This window comes from Eulemur rufifrons, chromosome 19 (assembly GCF_041146395.1).
Source record: "Eulemur rufifrons isolate Redbay chromosome 19, OSU_ERuf_1, whole genome shotgun sequence".
Lineage (NCBI taxonomy): Eukaryota > Metazoa > Chordata > Mammalia > Primates > Lemuridae > Eulemur > Eulemur rufifrons.
The window spans coordinates 73239942-73266261 of NC_091001.1; the positions used below are offsets into that span (position 1 = coordinate 73239942).

At 39.3% G+C, this 26320-nt stretch overlaps 1 protein-coding gene across 2 annotated transcripts in view; it reads right to left on the reverse strand.

The window, feature by feature from the left end:
* EML6 (EMAP like 6) overlaps positions 1-26320 on the reverse strand; it is a 226629-nt gene that overhangs the window by 138299 nt on the left and 62010 nt on the right. For both annotated transcript variants that reach the window (XM_069494454.1, XM_069494451.1), the window contains exon 2: positions 347-506. In XM_069494454.1, coding sequence (XP_069350555.1) covers positions 347-506 — 160 coding nt within the window. The remainder of the gene's footprint in view (positions 1-346; positions 507-26320) is intronic.

A 26320-nucleotide genomic window follows, 5' to 3' on the forward strand; every position in this document is an offset into this window, starting at 1 on the left:
TCTATGAGGCTTGGTTCAGCCCTTATTCCAAACAGGAAGCTAACAATGGTGAAAACGTGGAATTGCCGAGTCATGGTGAACACCTCATCAGTGTGAATTCATGACTTCTCTTATGGAGACTTTTTAACCAGATAGTGAGACTTGGGGAACCCAAACTGGGGCCTATCCAGAGCTGGGTGTTAGTGCCATGCCTTGGAAAAGTGTCAAAAAGGTGAGAGATTCTAGGAGCCTACCATGAGAACGAGCAAGAGTTGCTGGGCTTTTTGAGTCTATTGGCTATTTGCATTATCGTTTCAGGCGAATTGTGAAAAGTCATTAAAGAAAATAAATGAGGAAAGATACATACCTGTCCGTCTGAGTCAAAAGACAGGCAGGCAACTCCATGTGTATGGACATCTTTAAGAATAGACACAGTCTGGACATTATAGGAATCCCATATGCATATATATGGCTCCTTCCCAACTTGGCCAGTTGCAACAAGAGTTTTATCTGGGTGTAAGGCAAGGCTGAAAGAGAAAAAGGCTTTTTTTCATACCTTCCAACTGAACAAAAGAAAAAACAAAAAACAAAAAAAGCCATTGATCATCTTTTATCCAAATTTGTTCCTCATTTTGATCACTTAACAAGATGATCGCAAGAGAAATCTTGAACTTTCCCCAAAATACCTGATTGGGCTAAATAAAAATGTTCAACTTTGGCAAAGAGGCTTAGCACAGTTTGCCAATTTCATCTGGTCTTACCCACTAGTTACTTTGAAAAATTAGACACTATTATAATTCTCTGATTAAAATTATATATGTGGTTGTATAATTGCTTTGTCATGATATTTACTTACTGATTTTCAAAATATTACTGAGCTTTCAAGCTAGATTTTGACTTTGATTTGAAAAAAATGCTGTTGCTAGGGACAAAGTTCACTTCTCAGAATTAAACCTGCTTGCAGAAGCACTGGAATACCACACTCATTAGGATTTCAAAGTATCAAGGGGTCCCAGAGTCAAGTGCTATTTCTGTCTCCCTTGCCATAAATTATACATATTAAATGAAAATTTCTGCTTTATGTAAGTCACCATGACACCAAAAGAACTGAAGATTACTACGATTATGGTTTCTTGGGAGCTTAATAAGAACAGAACTTTGTCAAATGCTAACTAGTATTTTGAGGAGTCTGTAGCAGTCGAGAAGTATTATTCCTAGATGAGAAGTCATCCAAATGTTTTAAATTCATTGTGTAAAGAAGTTGTGCCTTTCTACAAAATAGGTATTGAGAATTAAAAAAAGGTACATTACCTATATGGAAAACTAGCTCATTGTCCAAAATTCTTTTTATACAATAAACAGAAATAGAATTTTCCCCATTTCAATTTTTAGTATCTGTCTACACGATTTTTTTTTTCCCTTTTCAATTTTTGGATTAGGATCATAATGAGAGTCTATGTTCTGGAATTAGGCACCTGGATTTGCATGTTGGCTGCCCCTTACTACCTCTGGTTCTTTGGACAAATTTGATCTCTTTTGTCTCAGTTTCCTCATCCATAAAATAGAGATAATATATAAAAAAACTAATAGATCTAATGAATCTATAGTACTCAGTACAGTGCCTGGCACACAGTGAGCACTCAATGCAAGCTATCATCATCATTTGTGTAACTAGCATTACATCGATACAATCAACATACGCGTGTCTGTATGAATATAGTATGGATTCCAAAAACAAACTATGTACTTTAAATGAGTTGGCCATCTAACAAGTACTGGCTGGAAAATGTATCCTCAGAATCTTTATAAGGAAGTAATATGCAAAGACAAGCCACTTAAGAGGACAACTTTTTCACAATAAGTGAATACTAGGGGCTTTAAAACTTTTTAAGGTTGTACAACACCTTAGCATCAGAGTTGATCAGATGATCAACAAGGATAAAAGGACACTCCCAATCTCAATTTTGTTGAGCTATACCTGGTATTTGATAGCATCTAGATGTCCCAGAAAACTGCAAGGTTGTGGTGCGCCATGTCTGTTTCATTAAAGTAAGTGGATGGAAGCAGCCTGAAAACTCAATCTATGACACACTGGTGTATTTGAGCTCATTCATTTATTCAACAAACCCTTATGGACCTATAGTATGTCAGTTACAGCCCATAGATATGTGAAAAGAAAATAAATACACCGCCATCTGTTAGGTCCGCAGCCAAGAGGGAGACACATGAAGCCTCAGGTGTAGCAAAATGCTGTTTATTTGAGCATCTGGGTGCAGATGGGTAGAAGACGAAAAGAGCGTCCATGCCAGAAAGGGGAGAGTCTTGGGTTTTATAGAGGGTTTTTCCAGAAGTAGTGAGCAATTGGGCCAGAACAGCTGCTGTAATAAATTCTTGTCAAACAACCAATTTCTGGGACCCCTGCTCGGTCACATCCTGCAGAGATAGGGAGGGATAAGGAATACAAGTTTCCCCTTACTAATTCCTGCCAACGTCGCCACAACCGTTTGTGGTCAGTTAGATTTACAATCTCCAGACTCCTGTGGCTATTATTTCACAGGCCTTATGATCACTATCTAAGTTTTCTATTCCATTCTATACATACTTTTCAGGTTCCCACCCTGGGCAAACCCAACACCATCTTTCAAGGGGCCTGCCTTAAGAGTAAAGACATGTAAACAGATAACTATGTCAATATATACATGCAGTGACACAGAAAGATGGAGGATGGAGTGACCAGCTGCCCGGGAGATCAGGGAAGACACGAGTTCATACGAAAGATGCAAAGGGCACAATGTCCACAGTTAAAGTCTTATAGAGAACAGCAGGAAACGAGATGGGCCAGGCAGACAGGGGCAGCTCTTGAAGGCCCTCAGCCAGGCCAGGAAGTTAAGGTACCATTGACAATTATCCCAGGGCAAAATGAACAGTTTCACAGTTTAGGAGGGTAACCCTAGCAGCGGTGAGATGCAGCGGGAAGGATGGATCTGTGAGGGTGTTAGCAGGAGAGGCAGGGAGGTCAGTTAAGGACTAGGTGAGAGACAGCGAGGTGAGGCTGAAGGAAGGCGTGTTTAAGATGTTTGAGACTAAGCAAAGGTGGGCATGTTAAAGTTGACAGAGGATTCTGCTTGGCAGACTGGGTTTATAACTCATAGAGCTTGGCTGCAGTGGAGTTTGAAGCCCATGAGCCAGATCCCGGGAAAAGATGGCCTTAACCCCATCCAATTTTTAGTGGGAAAACCAAGGAGACTCCTCAGGTTAGCACCACACCTGGAGTCCTACAGGCCATGAAAAAGGAGGGACTAGACTCTATGCTGCCTGAGGGCAGGGGCCTTCTTCCACCACTCTAAACAGAGTTCTGGGATGTCACTTGGCAGAGTGAGCATTTGCTGAGGAGGGAGCGAGTTCTGGCTGCCATCTCATCTCCCCCTCCCCCTTCAGGCAACGGGCTCTACCCAGGGACTAGAACTTAAAGAGGAAAGAGTATCCCCTGGATAGCCAGAAACAGTTTTCAGAGATATTAACTCTTCTTGCTTTGATCACAGATTCTATTTAAAAATGCCTGAGATACTTGGTAGATTCCTGGGATCCAAAATAAAATAAGTAAGTCACTGTTCGTGACAGTTGTTTTTTATTTCATGGTTCCTGACTGTACTTAGTTAGTTCTTTGAAGGAGAGGGGACATGGAACAAACAGCATTCAGCAAACCTTTAAAGAGGCTTTCAGAATAATTTATTAATCTACATTATTCAATTACTTGTGCTACCCACCCCCCCCCCAAAAATATCCCATTTTGGATATAAAGTAGTTTTACTCTGGTTGTTGTTTTATTCTTTTTCATACTATAGCCCATAAGTTTATTAAAAAGTTCATACTGTAGTTATTTTTTTCTTGCAACAAGTTCCTTTATGCTGTTCATTGTCATCTCTTTCCAGCCTGTGATACCCATTTCTCCAGGTTCCTCCTGTGCCATTTGAGCACATTAACAAAGTTAGCTATTTCTCCTTGTATAAGCAGAGTCTCTGACCTCACTTCTCTGGCTTGATGCAACAGGACTGCTTCGTGACTCACAATGTTACTATTTATCTAAGTCCATGTCAAGAATAGCAAGAAGAGAGAACAACTTTTATGCACTCTACCACCATTTGTTACTTTCCCATCAGCTTCCCAGAAACTCCACTCCTTTCACCTGGGTGACAAAATGATAGCATCCGTGTGTCTTCCAGAGCACAGCCAAATGGCATTTACTCCTGCTTTAAATTTGTCATCATTGCAACAGTACTTTTTAGACCTCAGGGGGAAAAAACCCTCACAAACTTTAATCTCTGGATAATATACGGTATCAGTAATGATATAGTTGCATAAGCATTTATTTAATAAGCAGGTTTTAAGCGACTGTCAAGGTATCTATTCCCTTCCTCCCACAACTCTGCATTTAGGAATTCAAGAATTTCATGATCAGCATCTGCTCTTATCTAATCCCAAAACATCTTTGGAATTTTAGTTCAGAAGCATTTTAAATGACAGGTGTATATGCGTATGGATTTTCCTCATATAAAACCAAATGCAGAAAGGCCAGACACAGTGACTCACAGCTGTAATCCTAGCACTCAGGGAGGCCAAGGCAGGAGGATCACTTGAGCCCAGGAGCTCGAGACCAGCCTGAGCAGGAGCAAAACCCCATCTCTATTAAAAATAGAAAAATTTGGCATCATGGCACATGCTTGTAGTCCCAGCTACTTGAGAGGCTGAGGCAGGAGGATCCTGAGCCTAGGGGTTTGAGGTTACAGTGAGCTATGATGATGCCACTGCTCTCTAGCTAGGGTGCCAGAGTGAGACTCTGTCTACAAAAAGAACACACAAAAACAAACCACCTAAATCCATCTCTTTCTACCTACCTCAAAATTGCTGTTTGCTCCCTCCACAGAGTGCCCTGAGCCTAAGCAGCCACCCTCCAGTAAATACGGTCAGGCCAACCAGCAGAGAGAGCAAAGGCTAGGTCTCCATGTCCAATTACAGTGCCACGATACAGACTCACATCCCCTGAATTCCTGGGCTTCTGTTAAGATTCCATGGGAAATGCCCACTATTGTGCCCTTCCACCGAGGAAATGACAGAAGTAGAGAGGACCACCATCACACAAAACATTTGTTCCACCTTGGGCTTCTCAGCACTTTCTTTACCATACGAGAGTTGTGATTCTTACTGTCACTGAAGTATTGAGATTACTTACTTATATTTAAAGTCTGCCAGTCGGAGAGTTTTTAAATTCAACTCTTTGCTTTTGTAAGAAAACTTGTACTTTGCAAATTTTGCAAATCATTATAGCTACAGCAGCAATGTCACAATATTAAAACCTTTTTAAAATTGACTCTTTTTCATTGAGGGTCCCAGTACAATGGAAGTCTCATTCCACACCTACATAAAAAGGTTTGGTGTCATTCTATTTTTCCTTTGGTATTCAGTTTATTGTATTTACTGTATTATACACATGGCAACAAAAAAGGGATCAAGCTTTGAAAGAACTGCTTTTCTCTATGTATAAATCTAGTTCCATTGGGAAATCCCATCTTCTGTTACCATGGCAATAGAAAGCACTGCAGAGAAGGACTTTCAACAACCTATCTGGGAGAAGAAATTGATTTGTTTCTCTAGCATGCCAGGAGGGCAGGAGCATGTCTTCCTGATGTCAGATGAGATCAGGAAGATTTCCAAATACGTTGTGGATGGGAGAAGATGAGAATTAAAAGGTTGTGGAAAGAGGGAGACTTGCTTAGGTTTAACAAAAATCACTAATCAATACTAATCATCTTTTATTCCTTGAGGCAAGAAATTATATTTGAATACGTGTTCCAAGTACAGCATTTGAAAAATGTTCATGACTCTAATGTTTCTTTTTAAAGCCTAATTTCATTTTTGCCCAGGCTGCTTCAGTGATTCTCTCAGTAATAACTTTGGTAGTTTAGTTTTTCTCTCTCCCCCTAAAGGTCTCGCCAGGAAAGCATTTAAGCCATCTCCCCTTCTCCTCCCCGAGGATGACTTCGAGAGCAGCTTTCCCATGTTGGAAACATAAGCACATCAAGGTCATTAGGCTGGACTGTCTGAGGGCAGAACGGGAGGCCACTGCTTTGTGGGTTCAAGGGGGAGTGACACAACCTCAGTGAACGTTCATTTGCAAGGCAGAAAATGCCAAGGCAGGCTTGAACACAGGTCTTGGAAATAGTGGAACCTTGGATGGGGATAGCTGTGCTCTAGTCCTGGTCCCCAGAGATGCACTTGGCACTTGAGTACCACCACCAGAATTGTGATCTCATCTGACACCACAGAGAGGGCTCGCCTTCCAGGTGGGCTTGGGTGGCATGAACGGGAATGACACTTAAGTAAGCTCAATGTGGACAGACCACAGGATCCACTGCTATTTTCCTGAACTGTCTAATCCCCAAGGGACCTGTATAATCCATTGGTTGAACACGGGTCCCTCAAATTGGACTTCTCAACAAGCTTAATGAGTGGTACACCTAATGAAAATTAACGTCATTTAGAAAAATGAAGAAATGTAATACCTTGCAAGCTGAGTGTTGCCATACTTGTACTGGTATGGAACTATATTCTAGCAATACCTTCATACCCAATAAAAGGGTGGTTAAGAGGATAGAGTTTTGGCTGCCTGGGATCACAGTGTACAGTGGCACGGCTGGAGCCTGCTTGGCCTGGTCATTTAGAACTGATTGTTAAACCTCAACAAGCTTTGTGAACCAGTTGTTAAACATAATTACTGTTAAATTATATAAATTTACAATTATATGTTATATTAAAAACAAAAGTAATAAATACTCAAAACTTATTACTTCATAACCATTTTACCTTTCACTATTATCTATAGTCCTGCAGTTATTTACTGCTACACCCTAACCATGTGGTAGAAATACCATAGAATGGTGTATTACTTCACACTTCTTCCCAACTCCACTTTCAATGACGTCACACTGGTGGCTTGAAATCAGCCATGATCAGAGTATTTACATCACAGAAATCAACAAATGCTACAAATCAGAGCCTGGTTTATTGTTTTGGTGATTGTTTATACTTAAGAGACAGAAGGATAAAATGTTAATAATGCAGAATAAACTTAGAAGTGTATTAGTCTGTAGTTGTCACATTGCGAATGACAAAAGATTGAGAATATTCTTTCAGTATTCAAAAATGTATCCAATTTAGTAAAGAAGTTGCTCCTATCATTGGCAAATAATTAAATTCCAATGTAAGTCTTTGTTGTTTCACTTTTGTCTTACTAACATAAATAAAACTATCAACATTCCATGATGGAACTATACTTGCTTGTCAATGACGTGAGAGACTTTCTGAACCAGACAGTAACCAAGCATTTATTCTTCATGCAATTCTGTCCAATCACGGGTGAACTGCAACCACAGGTTAACCACAGATCTAGGAGTTCCACAAAGAAACAAGAAAAAAAACACCACAAAAACCAACCACCGATGAAAGCATTCTATCATAATTGATTGGCAATATGGAATTCATAATAAAGAGTGTTGTAAGTTGTGTGTTATATTTCATGCATATCAGTAAATTGTGTAATAAACTTATGACTGTATATGCACATAGTTTTTCTCTTGGAGAGCAGGTTGCTCAACAGTTACCAGAGCATCACTGAAGCATGTCTGCTCTACTTATTAGCAAATAATTTCTCATAAATCATCTCTGGCAAATTACTCAACCTCTCTGTGCCTCAGTTTCTCATCCACAAGATGGGAATAAAACAGTATCTACTTCAAAGAAAGTAGGTATTATTGTGAGGATTGAATAAATCCTAAGGCAGTAATTAAAATAATAGTGCTTAAAACATAGTGGCACTCTATGGGTGGTATTGTTATTAATTAAATGTTATGTGATAGACGCATGTGAAACCTACCCGTTAGTCCCGAGGATTAACATTCTAAGTCAGGGAAACTCACATACTAGAGAGCTATAGTGAACTATCCTCCAACACTTAAAAATAAGACTACCCTCTGAGATTTAAACTAGTAAAAACCACATGAAGTGGACCAAAAAAAAAAAAAAAAAAAAATCAACTATCTGAAGACACCACTTTAAAGAGAAAGCCTCTGAAGCAAGAAAAAGGGGGTTTGGAAACAAAATCCAGTCATGACTGACAGTGAGGGTATGGACTCTACTTTAAAAAATATATATGTGTGCGTGTAACTGAGTGTAAAATGTTAACAGAAGCAGAAGTTCTGCTTAGAGCCTTTATAAAAAGAAGTCAGAATTAAGACAGTATCATTATAAGGACAGACATACAGCTCAGTGGTACAGAACTGAATCCAGAAATAGACCTATGTTTATACAGTCAACTTATTTCCCAAAAAACATTAAGGTAACTCAATGGGGAAAGGATAGGTTTTTCAACAAATAGTGCTGGGACAAATGGATGTCCAAATGGGGGGAAATGAATCTCAATTCTTCTCACCATATACAAAAAAAAAAAAAAAAAATCTCAAGTGGACCAGAGATCTAAATGTAAGAGCTAGCCTGTGTAATAGGGGGGGAAAAATCTTTGAAAGATAATGGTTTCTTAGAGAATAAGCATGAACCATAAGAAGAAAAAATTGGATGAACTGGAATTCAAGTATCAAAACTTCTCATCCTTGATAGTTACCAATAGGAAAATGAAAAGGTGAACCACAGACTAGGAGAACAAAAAAAAAATTCACCAGTAAATTGTACACAGAATATATAAAGAATGCTTACAATTCAATAATAAGAATACAACCCAATTTAAAATATGGACAAAAGATTAGAACATCGCCAAGGACAAGTAAAACTAAGAAGACTGACAATACTAAGTGTTGCTGAGGACATAAAGCAACTGGAATGCACATACATTGCTAATGGGAATGTAAAATGATAAATCACACTGGAAAGTAGTTTGACAGTTTCTTATAAAGTTTTATATATATATTTATATATAGATATAAAGTTAAATATACATTTACCATTATAACCTGCAATTTCACTCTTTGGTATTTACCCAAGAGAAATTAAAGGAAAATACTTTTATTTATAATAGCCAGAAACTGGAAATAATTTGCAAGTCCATCAACAGGTGAATGAATAAACCAATTATTATGTATCATGCAATGGAATTGTTCTCAGCCATAAAAAGGAATGCAATTACTGACAAGTATAGCATGGACAAATTTCCAAAGTGTTATACTGAGTGAAAGAACCCTAGAGCATTCACTGGCATACTCAAGTCACTAAGATCTTCATCATACAAAGTTAGGAGCCAAGAGATACTGTCTAGTTGATAAGCCAAAAAATAAAAGGTATAAAAATATACCTTAGAACTACAAAAACATACCTTAAAGCTACAAAAGGCATATGTTAAGGGAATAAAAACAAAATAACCCTACAGAGAGAAGAAAAAATAAGAATCACATATGTAAGCTGCATCCTCATGTATCTTAAGTGCAAGTCAATCACGTCTAAAGTGAATAAATCAAGAAATAGTCATTAATCATACATTAATCACACTGTTTTGAAGGTTACTACCAGAAAGAACAGTCTTAAAAATGAGAAGTGTGCCTTTGAAAAGTAGATTGCAGATAAGAAAGGGTAGGGCAGGGCAGTTTTACATTATAATGCTTTCTGTAATTTTGTGTGTGTCTGTATTGCTTTAATATAAAAATTAAAACAAAAATGATCCTGTAGAAAAATTAACTTGCATACCAAAACCAAAAAAAACGTAGTTTAAAAGTCTTCCACAGGCAGGAAGTAGGAAAGGATGTCTGATGACTGTATCAGATTTATCAACCCCCAGATGTTCTCATCAGTATAACTGCTACTGATAAAAAGAATTTGATCAGCATGGCTCATCTTACAGTGCATTCTTCCAAAAGGAGAAATACCACCCGAGACTGTAACACAACAATTTGCTAATGAGAAGTTTCACTAATGAGGGGGGTCTATACGAAACTCAGCTTTCTGGAGCTATTCATCTTTTCTTTCCTCCCTCTGTAAGCAAGGAGTATGACTCAAGCACTGAGGGTTATATCTGGCAGCAGTCCTGTTAATTTAGGACAATTAAATATGCCAGTCATGTGTTTCAGTAAGGTCTGATTAAATACTTTAGAGAAGTCATTAGTGAATCCATCTGGTCTAGTGGCTTTGCCAGATGGCAGAATGTTACTACCTTTATCTGTTCTGCTCCTGGAATATTCTGCCTCTATTGTAGAGTCATTTTCAAAGTAAGTCTTACTTTAGTAGTTCATACTAAAAGGGATCTGGAAGGTGGAAGGTGAGCAGAGCGAGCATGTTAGGCCACATCAACTGAGCCACAAGATTTCAAGGCTGTGTTAAATGGCCTATCATTCTACTGTTGAATCCAAAGTGGTTTCATCACTTCCATTTCCTCAGGATGTTCCGTCAAACATTTCAGACGGTGCTCCATATGTGAGTAGAGTCAGGATCACAGAGAGAGGCGACCGGCTATATTTCACATCCATGTGGTAACACCCCAAGATGAGAGGAACCCTGGAAGTACTTTCTCCATGTGTATGGTCATTTAAGTGGAAAAGTGGCCAGTTTTGATTTTTTTGCATAGCCTTGTGAAAGTACGTTAAAATGAGAATCTTAAACTGGTTTCAACATTCTGATCATGCAGACTTAACCTTTAATTTACCAATTCCCTAACCAGCTAGGTCAAAACTCAAGGCGTTCTCCAAAGCATTGACAATGGCAACTTAAAAGAATCACTTCACCAGTCGGTGCCTAAGTTACTTACCTAAACCTAAGAGATAACAGGGGGCTTGGAGTTGCAGGAGGAGGGTCTGGGGATCGAGTCTAGAAAAGAGGCCAACATTTTATTGACACCCTCAACCCTGTCAATTCCTCCGGCTGAGCCTTAGGAAAGAGTGGGGCTTCAGCTTAACCTAATAAAGCCAAGTTTGACTAATTGGCTTAACTGATCATTTATGTTCATGAAACTGTTGCTTCCAAGGGCAACCTGGGAACTACAGATACCTCACTACGACAACTCACACTTACAGTCTGGCTTTTATTTTCCTCTTGGTTAACAGCACCTCCTCCTCCCCTTTGGTTTTGTTCTTCCTTCTGTTCCCGCTTTCCCTCCCTTTCAAGGTTTCCTCGGTTGGGAGATGCAACCTATCTCATTGAGCATGTCTATGTGTTTAGAGAGGAGTGGTGGGCGTGGGTGGGGACGCATGTGCCTGTGCCACTCCAGGCTGCCGGGTTTCCAGAACGGGGAGCCCGTGCTTGTCTCCTGACCTCCACCCTCCATTCTGAGCAGTTTGGAGTCAAATATGGTGAAACTGTCATTGCGAACTTTGCACAAATGAGTAATTAAAACCTTTTGGGTAAGAGTACGTTTGCACTGAGTGGAGACACGGTGGCAGCTTTCACCTGCCAAATGGGGTAAATGTAAAACACTTAGCACAGGGTCTGAGGACACAGCAGGCACTCAAATAGTAGCCATCAGTGACAAGGCCTTTTATTAAAACCAAAATTATTAACCATCCAGTGAAAAAGAGTCAAAACCTTAGAAGTACCAATAAGGCGCCTATGATTTTTAAATGTGGAAAATAAAATCTGATTGTCTTTTTCTCATTCTTTCTCATATTGGGAGCATTTGTTCTAATTCTGCCATTACCAGTATTTTTACAGAATGTTAGTTATAAGGCAGCAGGGATTTTAGTCTGTTTTTTCCATTGATGACACCTGGAACAGCAGAGTGTCTAGCATCTAATGAATGCGTTTTATAAATAACACGTTGAATGAGTAAATAACACACCTAGCACCAGGTATCTGAACAGTAAGATGGATGAAAGAACACATTCAATGATATAGGCATCCATCACGTACAAAATTCCCGTCACAAGCTCTGCAGATAATAAATCATGAAAAATGCCATTTGTACTTGATATTAATAGTTCTAAAAAATATTTTAAATTATCCCAAAGACCAAAATCCAGTTTTCAAAAGTGCCATTCTGAGAAGTGATGGCATAACATTAATTCATAGGGCCTCATGTTTTTCTAAGCAAATTAGGTACAAAATAATAAGCAGGTCTGTGACGTTGGTTTTGAAAAATTGCATACTAGAGTCCTTACAATAGTCTGTTCAGAAAAACACGTTAAAAGGAAATGAAGAAAGGGTCTTTGAAAGCGAAGAACACAGCAAACAAATCTAACTCAAGGTCACTGATTTTCCTTTGTACTTAAGTGGTTTCACGGGGAAACAGTTTCATCTATACTCTATTATTCCACAAGAAAGACAAGTGTGCCCTCCGCAGAGCTGGGGCATGGAGTCAGGTCCTCTGGGATCCCTGTTACACTGGGGAGGAGGCGTGGATAAACTCCCTCTTCCAAAAAGCATCCGCCCAGAGATGGCAATTCACGCAAGCAGCACTTCAGGCCAACCTGGCCCTCTTTAAATTACTTTGTCCTCTTAGACATGTCATAGCAAATGATTTTCAACCCTAACAAGAAACTTTTAAAGAGGAGAAATTAACATCCAGGGCAAGGCAACACAAGAAAACAGAACATGAAGGCTAATTCTATTTTAGCTTTTCAACCCCTAATGAAATTGGAGTTCTCTGTCAGCTCCTGTTCCAGAGGCTTTGCATATAAATGAAATCAAATTTAATCCCCAGTTAGGGTCCAGCTGGGTTGGATTTGAGGCTCACACACATCCACTATGTAGAGAGGTAAGTAACACCTCCCCCTCCCCCCTTCCCCCAGTACTGTTTTTAATACACTGAGGGTAAAAAAAAACTACTTGGGAACCAAAAGATTATACTCTCTCCAGAATAGTGGTTCATGCATCCAGCCACCATTCAGATATCTTATGTGCTAGGGGGCTGGGGTAGGTGTGCAAGGCAGGCAGGCTGTGGGCAGGGACATTAACCATCGCGGAGGGTGCAGTTCTGTGCTTGAGCCAGCCTCTGACTCAATTCATGCTGGTGTTGAGGAAGAAAACAATGAAAGCACCCATGTGGGAGGGGTCTCTGAAAACAAGGATTATTTTAGGACATATCCGATACTAAAAAAGTCCTTATTTTAACATGGTTGCTTCAAAAAAATCTGGCTAAAGAGTACTGAATTCAAGAATCATTTTGATGGAATACTGAGTGATATCTTTAAAACCCACATGATGAGCTATTTGGCTCCTTTTAGGAAAGGGCCTCACCCAATCCAACACTCCCAAGTCATATAAGAAAAATAAGACATGGAACGGATAAAAGGCATGCCCAAAATCTCCCAGTTAGTGGCAGAACTAACAACCCAGGTCTCTTAACCTCAGCCTTTCTGCTAGCCTAAGAAATGCTAGATTTCAAATGAGCAACATGTTCTCTGAGGATGGTGCCTCATATATAACCAGGTTGTGAGCAAGGGATCTGGGCCAGTAATGGTAACGCTCACTGTCATTGCTAATCCTCAGGAAGGATTAGCCTAGTCCACAGATGCATGTCAACTAAACATGACTAATATAAACTTGCCAAGACTAAAGAGAAGTCTTGCTCAGATCCTTAGGGCTAATCCTTTCCTCAAAAAGGAACAAACAGCTAAAGTCCCTAAAGTGTGTATCAGTAAGTTTGCTAGATGTTTTCACATGCACTGTCCTTTTAAATAATTTCTACTAAGGGTCAGAGAGCTCCATCTAGTAAGAAGTTGAGCAAAGATTTAAACTGAGTTTTGCCTGATTTCGAAAACTTAGAGTAATTAATTTTACCTCAAACTTCAGTTTATTTCCATTATATAAGGGGTCAGCAAACTTTCTTTAGAGGGTCAGATAGTAAATATTTTACTCTTTGGAGGTCCTATGGTCTCTGTTGCAACTACTCAATTCTACCATGCTAGTGTTAAAGCAGCTATAGACAATATATGAATGAATGCATCTGTGTTCCAGGAAGACTTCATCTACGAACACCGAAATTTGAATTTTATATAATTTTCATGTCATGAAATATTCTTCTTCTTTGGATTTTTTTCATTTAAAATGAATTTTAAAATGTAAAAACTATTCTGAGCTCATAGGCCATACAAAACAAAAACAACAAAAAACAAGCAGTATACCAGATTTGGCCTGTATTCGCTTATTCCTAAGTTATACCATCATCTTTTAGTATCAACCTGCTGTCAGTCAATTGAACAGTCTTCTAAAAAAAATCTTGTCAAAGAGTTTTTTCTTAGCACCAAAATTCATGATTTTTGACTTTGCTTATAAGAGATAACTTATAAAATATTTCAAACACATAAATACAAATATACATGTGTATATATAAAAAGCATAAAGAAAAATGAAATGAATGCCCTTGGGCCCATCACCCAAAGAAACACATTAACAATGACACTCTTGCACAACCCTCCCCAGTCGTATCCCTGCTCCCTCCCCATCAAGACACCATTCTCCTGAATCCCCCAGTCTTAATATACGGTTTTATGATGCATGTATGCAAATTTATTTAAGTGGTATATTATTATCTATATTCTTCTGAGACTTGCTTCTTTTCGCTCAACACTGTTGTGAGATTGCATCCATGTTTGGTATAGCTGCACTTTAATAAAAAAATGTCTATCCACAGGAGAATGGGTAATGACATTGTGGTATTTTCATTCAGTGGAATACTATACTGGAATGAATTTAAATGAAATAAAGACAGTAGATTTCTAACTAAAATTGAATTGCTAATAAAGAATATATTGATGTTTAAAAATAAATGCCAAAATCCTTTAACAAAAACATCTTCTCGGATTTATACACACAGGGTTCACTGATGATGAAAGAGAGGCTACAAGTGAATTCTTGTGAAGAATCACAATGCTGGGGGCTGCAGTTTGGGGTGGGGAAAATGTTACTCCCTGGAATTGTTTCCCCTGTGAAAACGGACTGAACAGAGCCATGCTTTGGAGGTCCAAATCCAGCTACTTGAAAGGTACATAAGTGAATCATAGACTTGACTTATTGAGAAAATCAAGCATTATAAACCATCATTTCAAGCCAGTAAAATCAACAGTTCTGTTAGTATTATTGAAACCGTACATTTATCTAATTAGAATGACTCAGGTCCTCATTAAAAAATAACCTCTATAAATTAGCATCACAACAGACATCTCACTAATCTAGAAAAGCATTTGTACAGCAATGTTGCATTAATTCACACTAATGACTTTAAAATTCTGCAAATCACTGACTTATGAATGAAAAATGCATTTAGAAATAAAAAGCAAAAGAGTAAGACATGGCACGTATCTCTAATAACTTCATGAAAATATGTAAGGATAAAGCTAAAGCTTCAACTGTCTTTCTAGAACTTGTTTGCCAACGTTAAAAAGCAAAGAGCCAACATTCCCCAGCAACACTAGCAAGGCCGCAAGCCTCTGTGGCAGATTTAGCCCATCTCCATGGCTGCACCCTGTAACTCTCTCTTTCCCCAAATTTCTTTCCTTCTAAGGTTCTGAAGTAGGATATTTACTACAACATGTATTACATGCTTTTTCTAAAATATTATTCACTCCTGGGTCTCCCCAAATCAATATTGTTCTCCAGTGTTCCAATAAGACTCAAGTAAAATTATTCTGAGCACCCACTGGGAGCAGGGAAGTTAGAAGTGAGTGTGGGTATAAAGCGAGTTGGACACAGAGCCTGCTTTTAAGCATTTATAATCCAGTGAAGACAACATGCATGGAAACAACTGTATAATACAGGCTAAGTCATGCCAGTAACCAAGAACCCCAGAGCCTCCCTCATTCTACATATCTATCATGTGTCAGCAGAGGGCCTCTCTCAGGGACCCAGGCTGGTGGAGTGGACACCATTTTGAACATGCTAGAGGAAAAAGAACGTGGTGAGGTAGGCACTGACTTTTAAGGCTTAAGCAACACAAGTTACTACTACTTATATTTCATTGGCCAAAGCAAGTCACATGGCCACACCTAAGTGGGCAGGGAAGTGTGAGCCTACCATGCGCCAAGAAGGAATATCTGAATAGCCTTAATGGCAACACAAGAACCAAAAACTATAATAAAAGGAAAAATAAGGAGGTGTTGGATGGTGCTAGAGAATAGGAGAATGATTAAATTTGACTGGGATACATGGATCTTCAAGACGACCAATGCCACTTGAGCTGGACCAAGAAGGATTTTTATTAGGTGAAGGATGTGGGGCAAGAAGATGCCCTAGGCCGAGGAACAAGGTGAGCCGGAATGCTGAGGCGTGCACTGGCAGGGGACATCCAGGGAGCTCAGAAAATGGGAACCAGGAAGTATGCAGAGAGTTCAGGTGGACACAGGACAGAGAGGTGTGGAGTCAAAGCATACCAAGCATAAGTGCCATGCTAACCAATTTCAGTCTATTAATAGAAAGCAGGAGGCCGCTGCAAACGTTTTGTGCATTAACATTTAAGCAGCTTGATAATTTTGAGTAATGTTATCTACATTAAATCTTCACACCAATCCTTACAAAATGCAGTGTTGACATATCCATTACAAATATGAGTAAATTTAGGCTTAGTTCACACACAGGGAAAGAGTGGGCTTGAATTCATTCCTTATACCATGTTCATTAAATCGCACTACCAATCATTCAACAAATATTTACAGAAGGCCACCGTGGTGGGTGCTGAGAACATACTGATGAGTAAGACCGTCTGTGATTCCAGGTGGGTTAAAGTGCACTTGAGGAGACAGATGAGCAAGAAAATACCATGAGTTTATGTATGCATGTATCAGACAGTAAGCACAGGAAAGTGAAACAGCAAGAGAGAGAATGCTGAGAACGTTTGGGAAGCTACTGACCTGAGGTGGTGTTATTAATAGAAGGATGCATGGGAGAGGATGGGTAGGGAGGTAAACCAAGGAGACGGGAGCAGCACTGACAGGCTGGAGGAGCAGTGGATGCAGCAGGGGAACAGCTCCCAAGGCGTGTCTGGAAAGGGGGAGAGAAGATGGACCGCAGGCTCACTGAGGACAGGGACCGTGCCTCTTGCGTTCAGTGTCCGACGTGTAGCAGGGTCTGATGAATAACGTGTTAATGAATACTTCCATTTTAAATATATTGAGTTTTAGGCAGCTTCAGCTGTCCAGCAAGGAGCTGGAAATTTCTGGAGAGAAGTTAAGGCTAAGGACACGGATTTGGAAGTTACACAGTGAAGACCACATCAATGCCAAAGTCAAGGGATATGTCTTCATTCTCGTCAACTCGCCTTCCTGGTTTTAGCGCTCTAAGTCACCTCTGCCATCCTGAGTTTCTCTCCACTTTGTGGTCATCCTTAAAATATTCTCGTAAGTTATTCCATGTCAAACACTCTCTTCCCGATTGTAGGATACCCTAGGGCACTGTTCTTTCAACCCACACACTTTCTCTACACCCTGAGGGATTCTGGCTTTGATGCATATTCTTTCTCATAAACCCAGGAAGATTATATGTTGTGAAATGACAATGGTATATTTTCTTCCAATAATAGGAATGGATCAATCCATACATGTTAACTTGGGATTATTACCTCAAATGTTATGAGTCTGTGTTCACTAAAATCATGGATTTGACAAGACTAGTATGTTAAGTGTTAATGCTAGGAGAGTATTTTAACAGAACTATAGTTTACAAAGAGGGATATATCATCCATCACAAATCCAAAAGACAGTTCTATCTCACACAGAAGGAAACTAAAACAGTATTTACTGAGTACCATCTTTTTTGTGGGTGTACAGACATCAGATGCTTATACACCTGAATATATCCAAAGATTAAATTCTAATGTGCATGAAAAGATTATACAGAATCAGTGTAAATGATAATGTCAGATATTTGACAGTTTAATTTCACCAAGGAATACAATCAATCAGATTTCAAATTTTAAAGCTGAACAATTTGGAACAGTCGTTCCTCAGGATGTAGAGCAGCACTGCTATGTCCCTGAAGGGAGGAAGGCTGCAAGCAGAGGTGCGGAGCAGCCCAGGATCTCTGCGGGAAGAGCCAGAAGCTGGGGAGGCTCACAGGGGTTGCCGACAAGCAGGCAGGGGAGAGGAAACCCAGGCTCCCTGGGAGTCGGTCTGGCAGGTGGGGAGATACAGGACAGTCAGGCATGATACTCCCGATTCAAGGCAGGCAGGGCTGAAGAATCACCTGTCTCTAGCAAGGCCCCAGAGGAGGCCCAGAAACAAGGCCCTAGTGTTGAGGGGAGTGACCAACAAGAGCATGACAAAGCTCCAGTTGTCCAGAGACCCCCAGGAAGCCTTAAGGGAACTTAAAAATGAAATGCACAGTAGCAACTCTGATTCACACGCATGGAACGGGGAACCTGTAGAGCCCATAGGCAGAAGGTTTGGGAACCACGGAAGGGGCTAGGACCATCTCCAGCGTTGTTTCAGCAGCTAAGCCAGAACAAAGTCTGTGGGGTGAGAGACGCAACAGGCTTAGACACGGTCTGTGACTTGGGCACTGCAGAGGCAGGGAGAAAAAAGGGCCCACGAACTCACAGAATGATGGTTTCTAGATTATTGACTGAAGCTAAAGTTGCCTCTAGAGAACTCAAGATACTTTTCTACATCTAAAGCTAATTAATGTCAATAGGGATTAATCACTTCTTACACTGAATTACATCGAATTATGACATATGGTCTAATAAATATCAGGTCAAGTTTCTTATTTGCTACATTTCTCAAAAGTTGCACTCTTTCATTTGCAAAAAATATAGGAGTTCTACATAATTATCAAACAAATTTTTCACTCTCATGTTTTATCTAAATTACTAATAGTGGAGGCAAAAGCTACTTTTTCTTATACAAGGAGCATCCAAGGAATAGATAATATCCTTTAAAGCATGAATGGGCACACCTATTAGAAAACCAAAAAGCCCTCCAAAGTTATAGATTTCAGGACTACCTAAATGTTAAGTCCCAGCAAGCAAACAGAACTGAAAATATAGGAATGCATGACCCTTAAAATGGCTCCTGAAAATTACAGTAAAAATAAGTAGTAACAAAAAACACAAATCGATGAAATAGAAAACTGAAAAACACAGAAAAATTAAGTGTCAAAAATTCTTAGAAAAGATTAATAAAAATAAGTCACCAGAAATAAGTCACCAGAAATACTAAGAAAGAAATTATCAATATCAGAAATGAAAGGACGTCATTACAGATCCCATGGACATTAAGAGTAAAAGAATGTTTAAAAACATTATGCCAATAAATCTGACAACTTAGATGATAACGCACAAATTCTTTGAAAGATACAAACTACCAGAATTCATACCCCAAAAGTCTGGATAGTTCTATATGCACAAAATTGAATTAGTAATCACAAACTTTTCAAACAAAACTAAGCCCAGATGGTTTTACTAGTGAACTACAACAAACACTTACCACTACAATCCCAACCAAAACTGCAACAGGCTATTCCATAGAAATTAACATGCTGCTTCAAATTTTTATGTAGAAACATAAAGGTATCAGACTAACCAAAATAGTCTTGAAATACAGCTGGCCTTCCACATCCATAGGTTCCACATGCGAAGACTCAACCAACCTCAGATCATAAATATTCGGAAAAAAAGTCTGAACATGTACACTTTTTTTGTCATTATTCCCTAAGCAATACAGTATAACAACTATTTACGTAGCATTTACATTGTATTAGGTATAAGTAACCTAGAGATGACTTAAAGTACCCAGGAAGATATGCATAGGTTATATGCAAATACTATGCCATTTTATATAAGACACCTGAACATCCTGGAACCAATCCCCTACATATACTAAGGAATGATTGTAATGTCAATCTTAAACTCCTGTGGAAAATATAGAAGGAATAAATGCTTCCTAACTCATATTTTGAAGCAAGCACAACTGACACCAAAACTTGACAAATACAATCCAAGAAAATAAAGTTATAACTAATATTCTTAATAAATATGCAAGCAAAAATTCCCTAACAAACATTGGCAATTTGAATCTAGAAATTTATAACCAAGTGGAGTTTATCCCAAAAACACAAGGTTGACTTAACAGTTTAAAAAACAACAAAAACCTCATCAAGGTAAGTTCCTATATTAACAGAGTAAAGCAGAAAAACCTATGATCATCACTGTAGGTGCAGAAAAACAATTGAACACAATTTAACACCTATTCATGATAAAAGCTCTCAGCAAATTAAGTATAGAATGAAAATTCCCAACCTTATAAAAGGAAGCTATGAAACACCTGTAGCTAAAATATTTAATGTTGAAATCCTGAGTGCATTCCTTTTATGATGAAGAACAAGGCAAGGATTTCAGTTTTATTTTTATTCATTAGACTGGAGGTCCTATCAGTGCAATAAAGAATAAAGAAATAAAAGGCATAAATAATGTGCCTCTATTCAGATATTATTTACATAGAAAATCCTAATTAATCTACAAAAAACCTACTAGAAATATGTATAACAAGATTGCAAGATACAAAATCACATGCAAAAAAATCAATTTTATTTTTATATATTGGTAGCAATCAATTGAAAAACATTTTAATATTACTTATAATAGCATCAAAAAAGTACTTAAGAATAAATTTAACAAAAGATGTGCAGTTCCTTTACATTAAAAACTATAAAATATGAGAGAAATTGAAGACTTAAATGAAGAGATACATCCATGGATTGAAAAATTCAACTGTTAAAATGCCAATTCTCCTAAAATTGATCAATTCATTGCAATCCTAATCAAAATTCCAATGGGTTTTTTCATAGAAGTTGACAAACTGATCGAAACATTTATATGAAAGTGCAAAGATCCTAGAATAGATAAAACAATCCTGAAAAACAAACTTAGAGGACTCACACTATTGTTTTCAAGACTTACTATAAAGCTACAGTAATTAAGACAATGTGGCATTGGCTTGAACAATTGTATCAAAACTGAAGTCCAGAGAGGTCAAGTATTACTAACTCACCCAAGATCACACAGCGGATAATTGGCAAAGATGGGATTCATATTCCAGCAGTCAGGTTCTAGAGCCTGTGCTCATAACCACCGCACAGACTGCCTGTCCCCAAAACAGTCTCACTAAAAACCAATCACTTTCCACAGATCCTTTCCTGTTAAAAGCAGCCAACAAATTAAAAAATATATATATTTTTGCCTCGATATATATGTATATTTTGCCTCAAAATATATATATTTGCCTCAATCACATATATACGTGATATACGTGTGATTGAGGCAAAACCCTCCACCAGCAAAAAGATCACCACTTAATGAAGGCTCAGATGATTGCTAGCCATTTTTAGCAATAAGATATTTGAGTTATGTACTTTTTTTAGACACGCTATTGCACACTTTACAGACTACAGTATAAACATAGCTTTATACACACTGGGAAACCAAAAAATTGGTCTGACTCGCTTTATTGTAGTGATGTGAAACCAAACCCTCAGTATCTCCAAGGTATGCCTGACATAAAATCATGATGCCTTAATTTGTTTGCTTAAGATGTTTGCATGCTAAGCAGATAAATTAAGACATTATTCATATTACTAGAGGTGGGAGAGGGTTAGAAAGGAGTCTCTCCATGCCAGACCATAGTTGGTTTCTCTCTTGAGCTCCCGGTGTTTGTTACTGCCTACTCTTGCCCCTTGCTGCTCATAGTGTGGTCTTCTGAACACCACATCCTCCGCAGGTGGGGCTTATCATAACTGCACAGCAGCAGCCCTTACTGCTAAAAAGATTCTTCCCGGGAGTGCATGGCCATGGGGGAGAATCGTTTACCCCTGCTCTTAAATCCCACATGGCCTGGTGGTGCTTCTACAAGGTTCTATGCATTCACTTCGTGTCACCATAGTAGAACTGAAATTTCCTTCTAAATGGGGACTGTGTTGATCCCAAAACACTTTTACTAGATGCTTGGGGTGCCTAAATCCCTGTCACTCAAGTCTTTGGGCACTCAGCCAATGTTAGCCCCTTAAATGTGTGTGTATGTTTCATATATTCAATTTTCATTATAAAAGGATTAAAGTTTCCTTTAAACTAGTGAGCCCCCTAAGCATATTTAAAATATGATTCAATTTATGAAAAACCCCACCAAAACAAAAACAAAACCCTCTCTTTACTGAATACCCTTCAAAAAAAAAAAAAAAGACACAAATTACATAAATGTGAATTCCACCTGAAGTGGGAATATTTCATTTTCTCTTTAAGAAATATTCTAGAAAGAAATAGGTCATTTAGCTCCTTTATGCTCCTATTGTGTTATTTTGAGTGTAATGAGTAAAGACTGAATAGAATAGGGAAATTCAGGAGGAAGTATTTTCGCTCGGTCATTTTTAGAAGCCATTAATAAGACTGATTCCCAAGGGGATTTCTTTTGGATAAAATTAGATATAGATAGAGATGTCATATATAGATATGATATCCCAGGATTTCATTTATGCATTAGATGGATTTTGTATCATACATGCTTTTCCTTCATAATCTTTTGAAATCTTTGTCATATGGAAAAATTATAGTTTCACTTATTTGTATGATTTTATCTAATATCCAATGTTTTTAATAAATTTGGATGATGAAAGCATCTCATCTGGATTTGGGCGCTGGCTTTTTAATGCTAACAGTTGTAGCCCACTGATAAATATGTATGTGAGTTAGAAATCACGTAAATTCCACAGAAGCAGCTTAAGCCAAAGGAGTAATACTCATCTTAAATTCTTAAGATGTACCCTCTAACCTATGCCTCTGCATCCATCACTGCTTTCACTGGGAATCAGGCTCAATGATCAAGTACTGATACAGGGAAGTCACATCTTATATAGGGGCTGGATTCCAAAATGTCTTGTAGTCAGTTCCTTAGCTCACCATCAGGGACAGCACAGTGCACATGGTTCATGTGTGTGACTCTGAGGCCCAATGAGGACACGAGACAGTTCCTCCAGGCACGTGCTCCTTGCAGGGAGTGGCAGGGTGCTTGGCCATGCTTTTAAATTCACCCCCCTCCCATGCCCCTCCAGGCTACAATAGGTGCATTTGATGGGACTCACTGTACTTATTTTGTGCCCTCAAGAAGCTCACAACAAATACTACTACATAGAGAACGGCATGGTAGAATTGAGACAAGGGCTACAAATGAGAAAGGAGTTTAAAGAAGAGTGGGTCAGTGGGAGCTGGTTTAAATGATTCCGTCTACCAGAATCAACATCCTGACGATGTTCAGTTACTGTTGTACAGAACAGGGCCAGTCCTGGTACCAGAACCCACTGAAGCTGCAGATTCATCTCCGATGACCCTCCTTCAAGGATTTACTAAACACCACAACTATGACACTTGTCAAGTTAAGAATGCTTAGGAACTTTTCACTATTAATCTGAGCTCACTGAATACCTATAGGTGGCCCAGACTTTACGTCGCCTAAAGGAAAAAGGGGCATTGTGCAGGCGCTGTGGGACACAAGCAGCTCTTACAGGGACAACATTAGGCAGACAGGATCCCTTAAGGGAGCATCAGGACCAGTCAGCTTCCAGAAGCCAGAGTACAGTGGGAGGATCTGAGTTAAGGGGATCGACCCCTGCCCCCTGCCCGCTTCCCCAGATGTTTCTACCAGAGAAAAGGACTGAAAATTGATGTGCTAATAACGAAATCACATGGTCAGCAAGTGGTCAAGACTTCTGCTATGAAAAACTTGTATAATACAGGATAAACGGGTGACAGATAGGAACCCATGAATTCATGTCTTTGGCCTCTTTGAATGACCTCCCAGGGGCTTGAGTGAAGATGAATGGGCAGCATAGTGTAATGGCACAGTCTGGAAGCAAGCAGGCCTCGGCTGCAATCCCAGGACCCAGCAACGAGGCCTGCTGCCTAATCTGTCGGCCTTGGGATTTACCTGTAAAAATAAGATGACTTACTTCACAGGGACACGAGATGAACTACGGAATGTGCTTAGTGCTCTGCTGGCAAAGTGGACAGTGTTCTGTGAAGGTCAGTTTTCATGTTTACTGGACAAGGCATGTTAGGGGACTGAGCACGAGCCTTTCAGGGAAACCAGTGAGGACAACAGCTCCATCAACTGTTAAGGCTACGAGACAGGGTCTCGGTCTATCAGCCCAGGCTAGAGTGCAGTGGCCTGATCATAGCTTACTACAGCCTCAAACTCCTGGGCTCAAGCAATCCTCCTGCTTCAGCCTCCCAAGTAGCTGGGACTACAGGTGCATGCCACCGCACTCAGCTAAGCTTTTCTTATTTTTCTTGTAGAGACAGTGGAGGGGGCTGTCTTGCTGTCTTGCTATCCTGCCCACGCTGGTCTCAAACTCCTGGCTTCAAGCAATCCTCCCACCTCAGCCTCCCAAAGTGCTGGGATAATAGGCGTGAGCTACCATGCCCTGCCAACTTTTCTCTCAGTGGATGGAGGGAACTGTCTAGTAGTGGGCTATTGAGGGAAAGGGGGAGGGAAAAGACCTAGGCTGGAGTTGCAGCCCTCTGCTGCTTTCCAGGCACCAGGAGGCCGGGCGGGGCAGAGGTTGTGCCACTGCTGCCATCCCCCCCTCTAGCCGAGTCAGCTTCCTGTCAGTGCCTTTATAGAAGTCCACATGACAGGTATGTAGTCATCAGCCACATCTGGGAAAGCTGGGAAATATGGTTTTCCAGGGGCAAACTGCTTCCCTTAAAAAAATAAAAAAATAAAAAAAATAAAAAAAGCTGGGATTCTGTTGCTAAGGAATAGGGGAATAGGTATTTGGTGGGCAACTGGCAGTCTCTTCCACAGCCCTTGAAATGATAATTGCCTACACTGGGTGTAGGAAGTTCAACAGAATTTAGTGTTCACAGTAACTATTTGCCTTTCTTGAATTGCACAGAAAAATATACACAGATATGCTCATGTGATGTAAGTTTTCTTTGAAATGGAAATTGTCAGAAGCAGTTATATGCTGTGACCAAAAAAGTCAACTCATAAGTATTTGCCTTTCACCTTTTCAAGAAAACAATATTGCCCCATGTTTTATTACTTGTGTTACTACTTAGTTCTCCTCCCCTCTCTCCTGCCCCAAGTGTTGGGGGTGGGGAAGGATTTTAAACCAACATTTTTAAAAAACCAGATGATATAACTTTAAAATTTGAGTGTGGTTTTTTTTTTTTCTTTTTAACTATTTTTACATCAGTTGCCTGACAAAAGTATGGCTGCTTCCAATAATCTTTGTGTTCTAATAACATGCCTTTTAAAAAATCCAAAGTTTCAGTCTTAAGTGTAAGTTCCTTGTGAACAATGTCTCATTTCTATAACATCTATATTTCTATTTTATCCCAGAGTAGCAGGTATAAAAAAGTTTTCAATATTTTAAGTATTCTTTAGATATTTTAGCGGTATTTTTCATTTTTGGAGGTATAATTTACATGCAGGAAAATTCACCCTTTAGTGTAACCCAGACATGCAACAGTTCTATCACCACTGCCCTCCCAAATTCCCCCGTGCCTTGTATTTAGCAATTACAAGTATAGCTGCCCGTAAACATTTATGTACATGTTTTCATGTGAACATAACTTTCATTTGGGTTCAGTATCTAGGAGAGGGATTGCTGGGTTACCAGATACTTATTCAAAGCTGTAAATCAAGAGTTACCTTAGCTTTCAAGTTTTTATTAAGCACCTTGACAGTCATCCCCAAAGATCTGCATAATGACTTACTAAAAAGAGAAATTGGCACCAATACTATAGGCAGCAGCCCAAGGGGCATTAATAAAGTAGGCTAGAATTGAAGGGACAAAATATATCAGGATCCATTTTTCATCCTGCCCGACACAATAGAAATAAGGAAATATTAGATGCTGGAAGAGAACAAGGAAGTATGGTTTTAAGATTAATGTTTTCCCATTTCCCACTGTAATTTGTATTCCCTTCTATTACTGGTCCTACAAATCACATTTCTGAACTTCTGAAAGATTGAAGAAAATGGGGATGAGTCTGGGAGGTCCTGGTGCATTCTCATGTCTGCTTACGTGGAAGCTTCGAAGGAAGAACTTGCTGTAATAAATGCTACAAAAACCTTCAGAGAGATCTGCCGGGATTTTCTGAGTCAAACATGACATATTACTCCTTCACCGAATCGCAGCTAAAAGGAAATCCAAATAAAATCTCATCCTCCCACCTCACATATTTGAAGAGAACCAAAGCCAGAGAGAAATGACTTGTCCACAGGCACAAGCTCTTGTGGTATAATCCGGGGCCAGACTGCACGAGGGCAGGGCAAACAGAAGCATGAACATTACTTAATCTTCAGTATAGTTCTCGTTTGTCTTCAGTTCTCAATGGCTCCAGCATGCAGGCTAACATCACAGTTACATA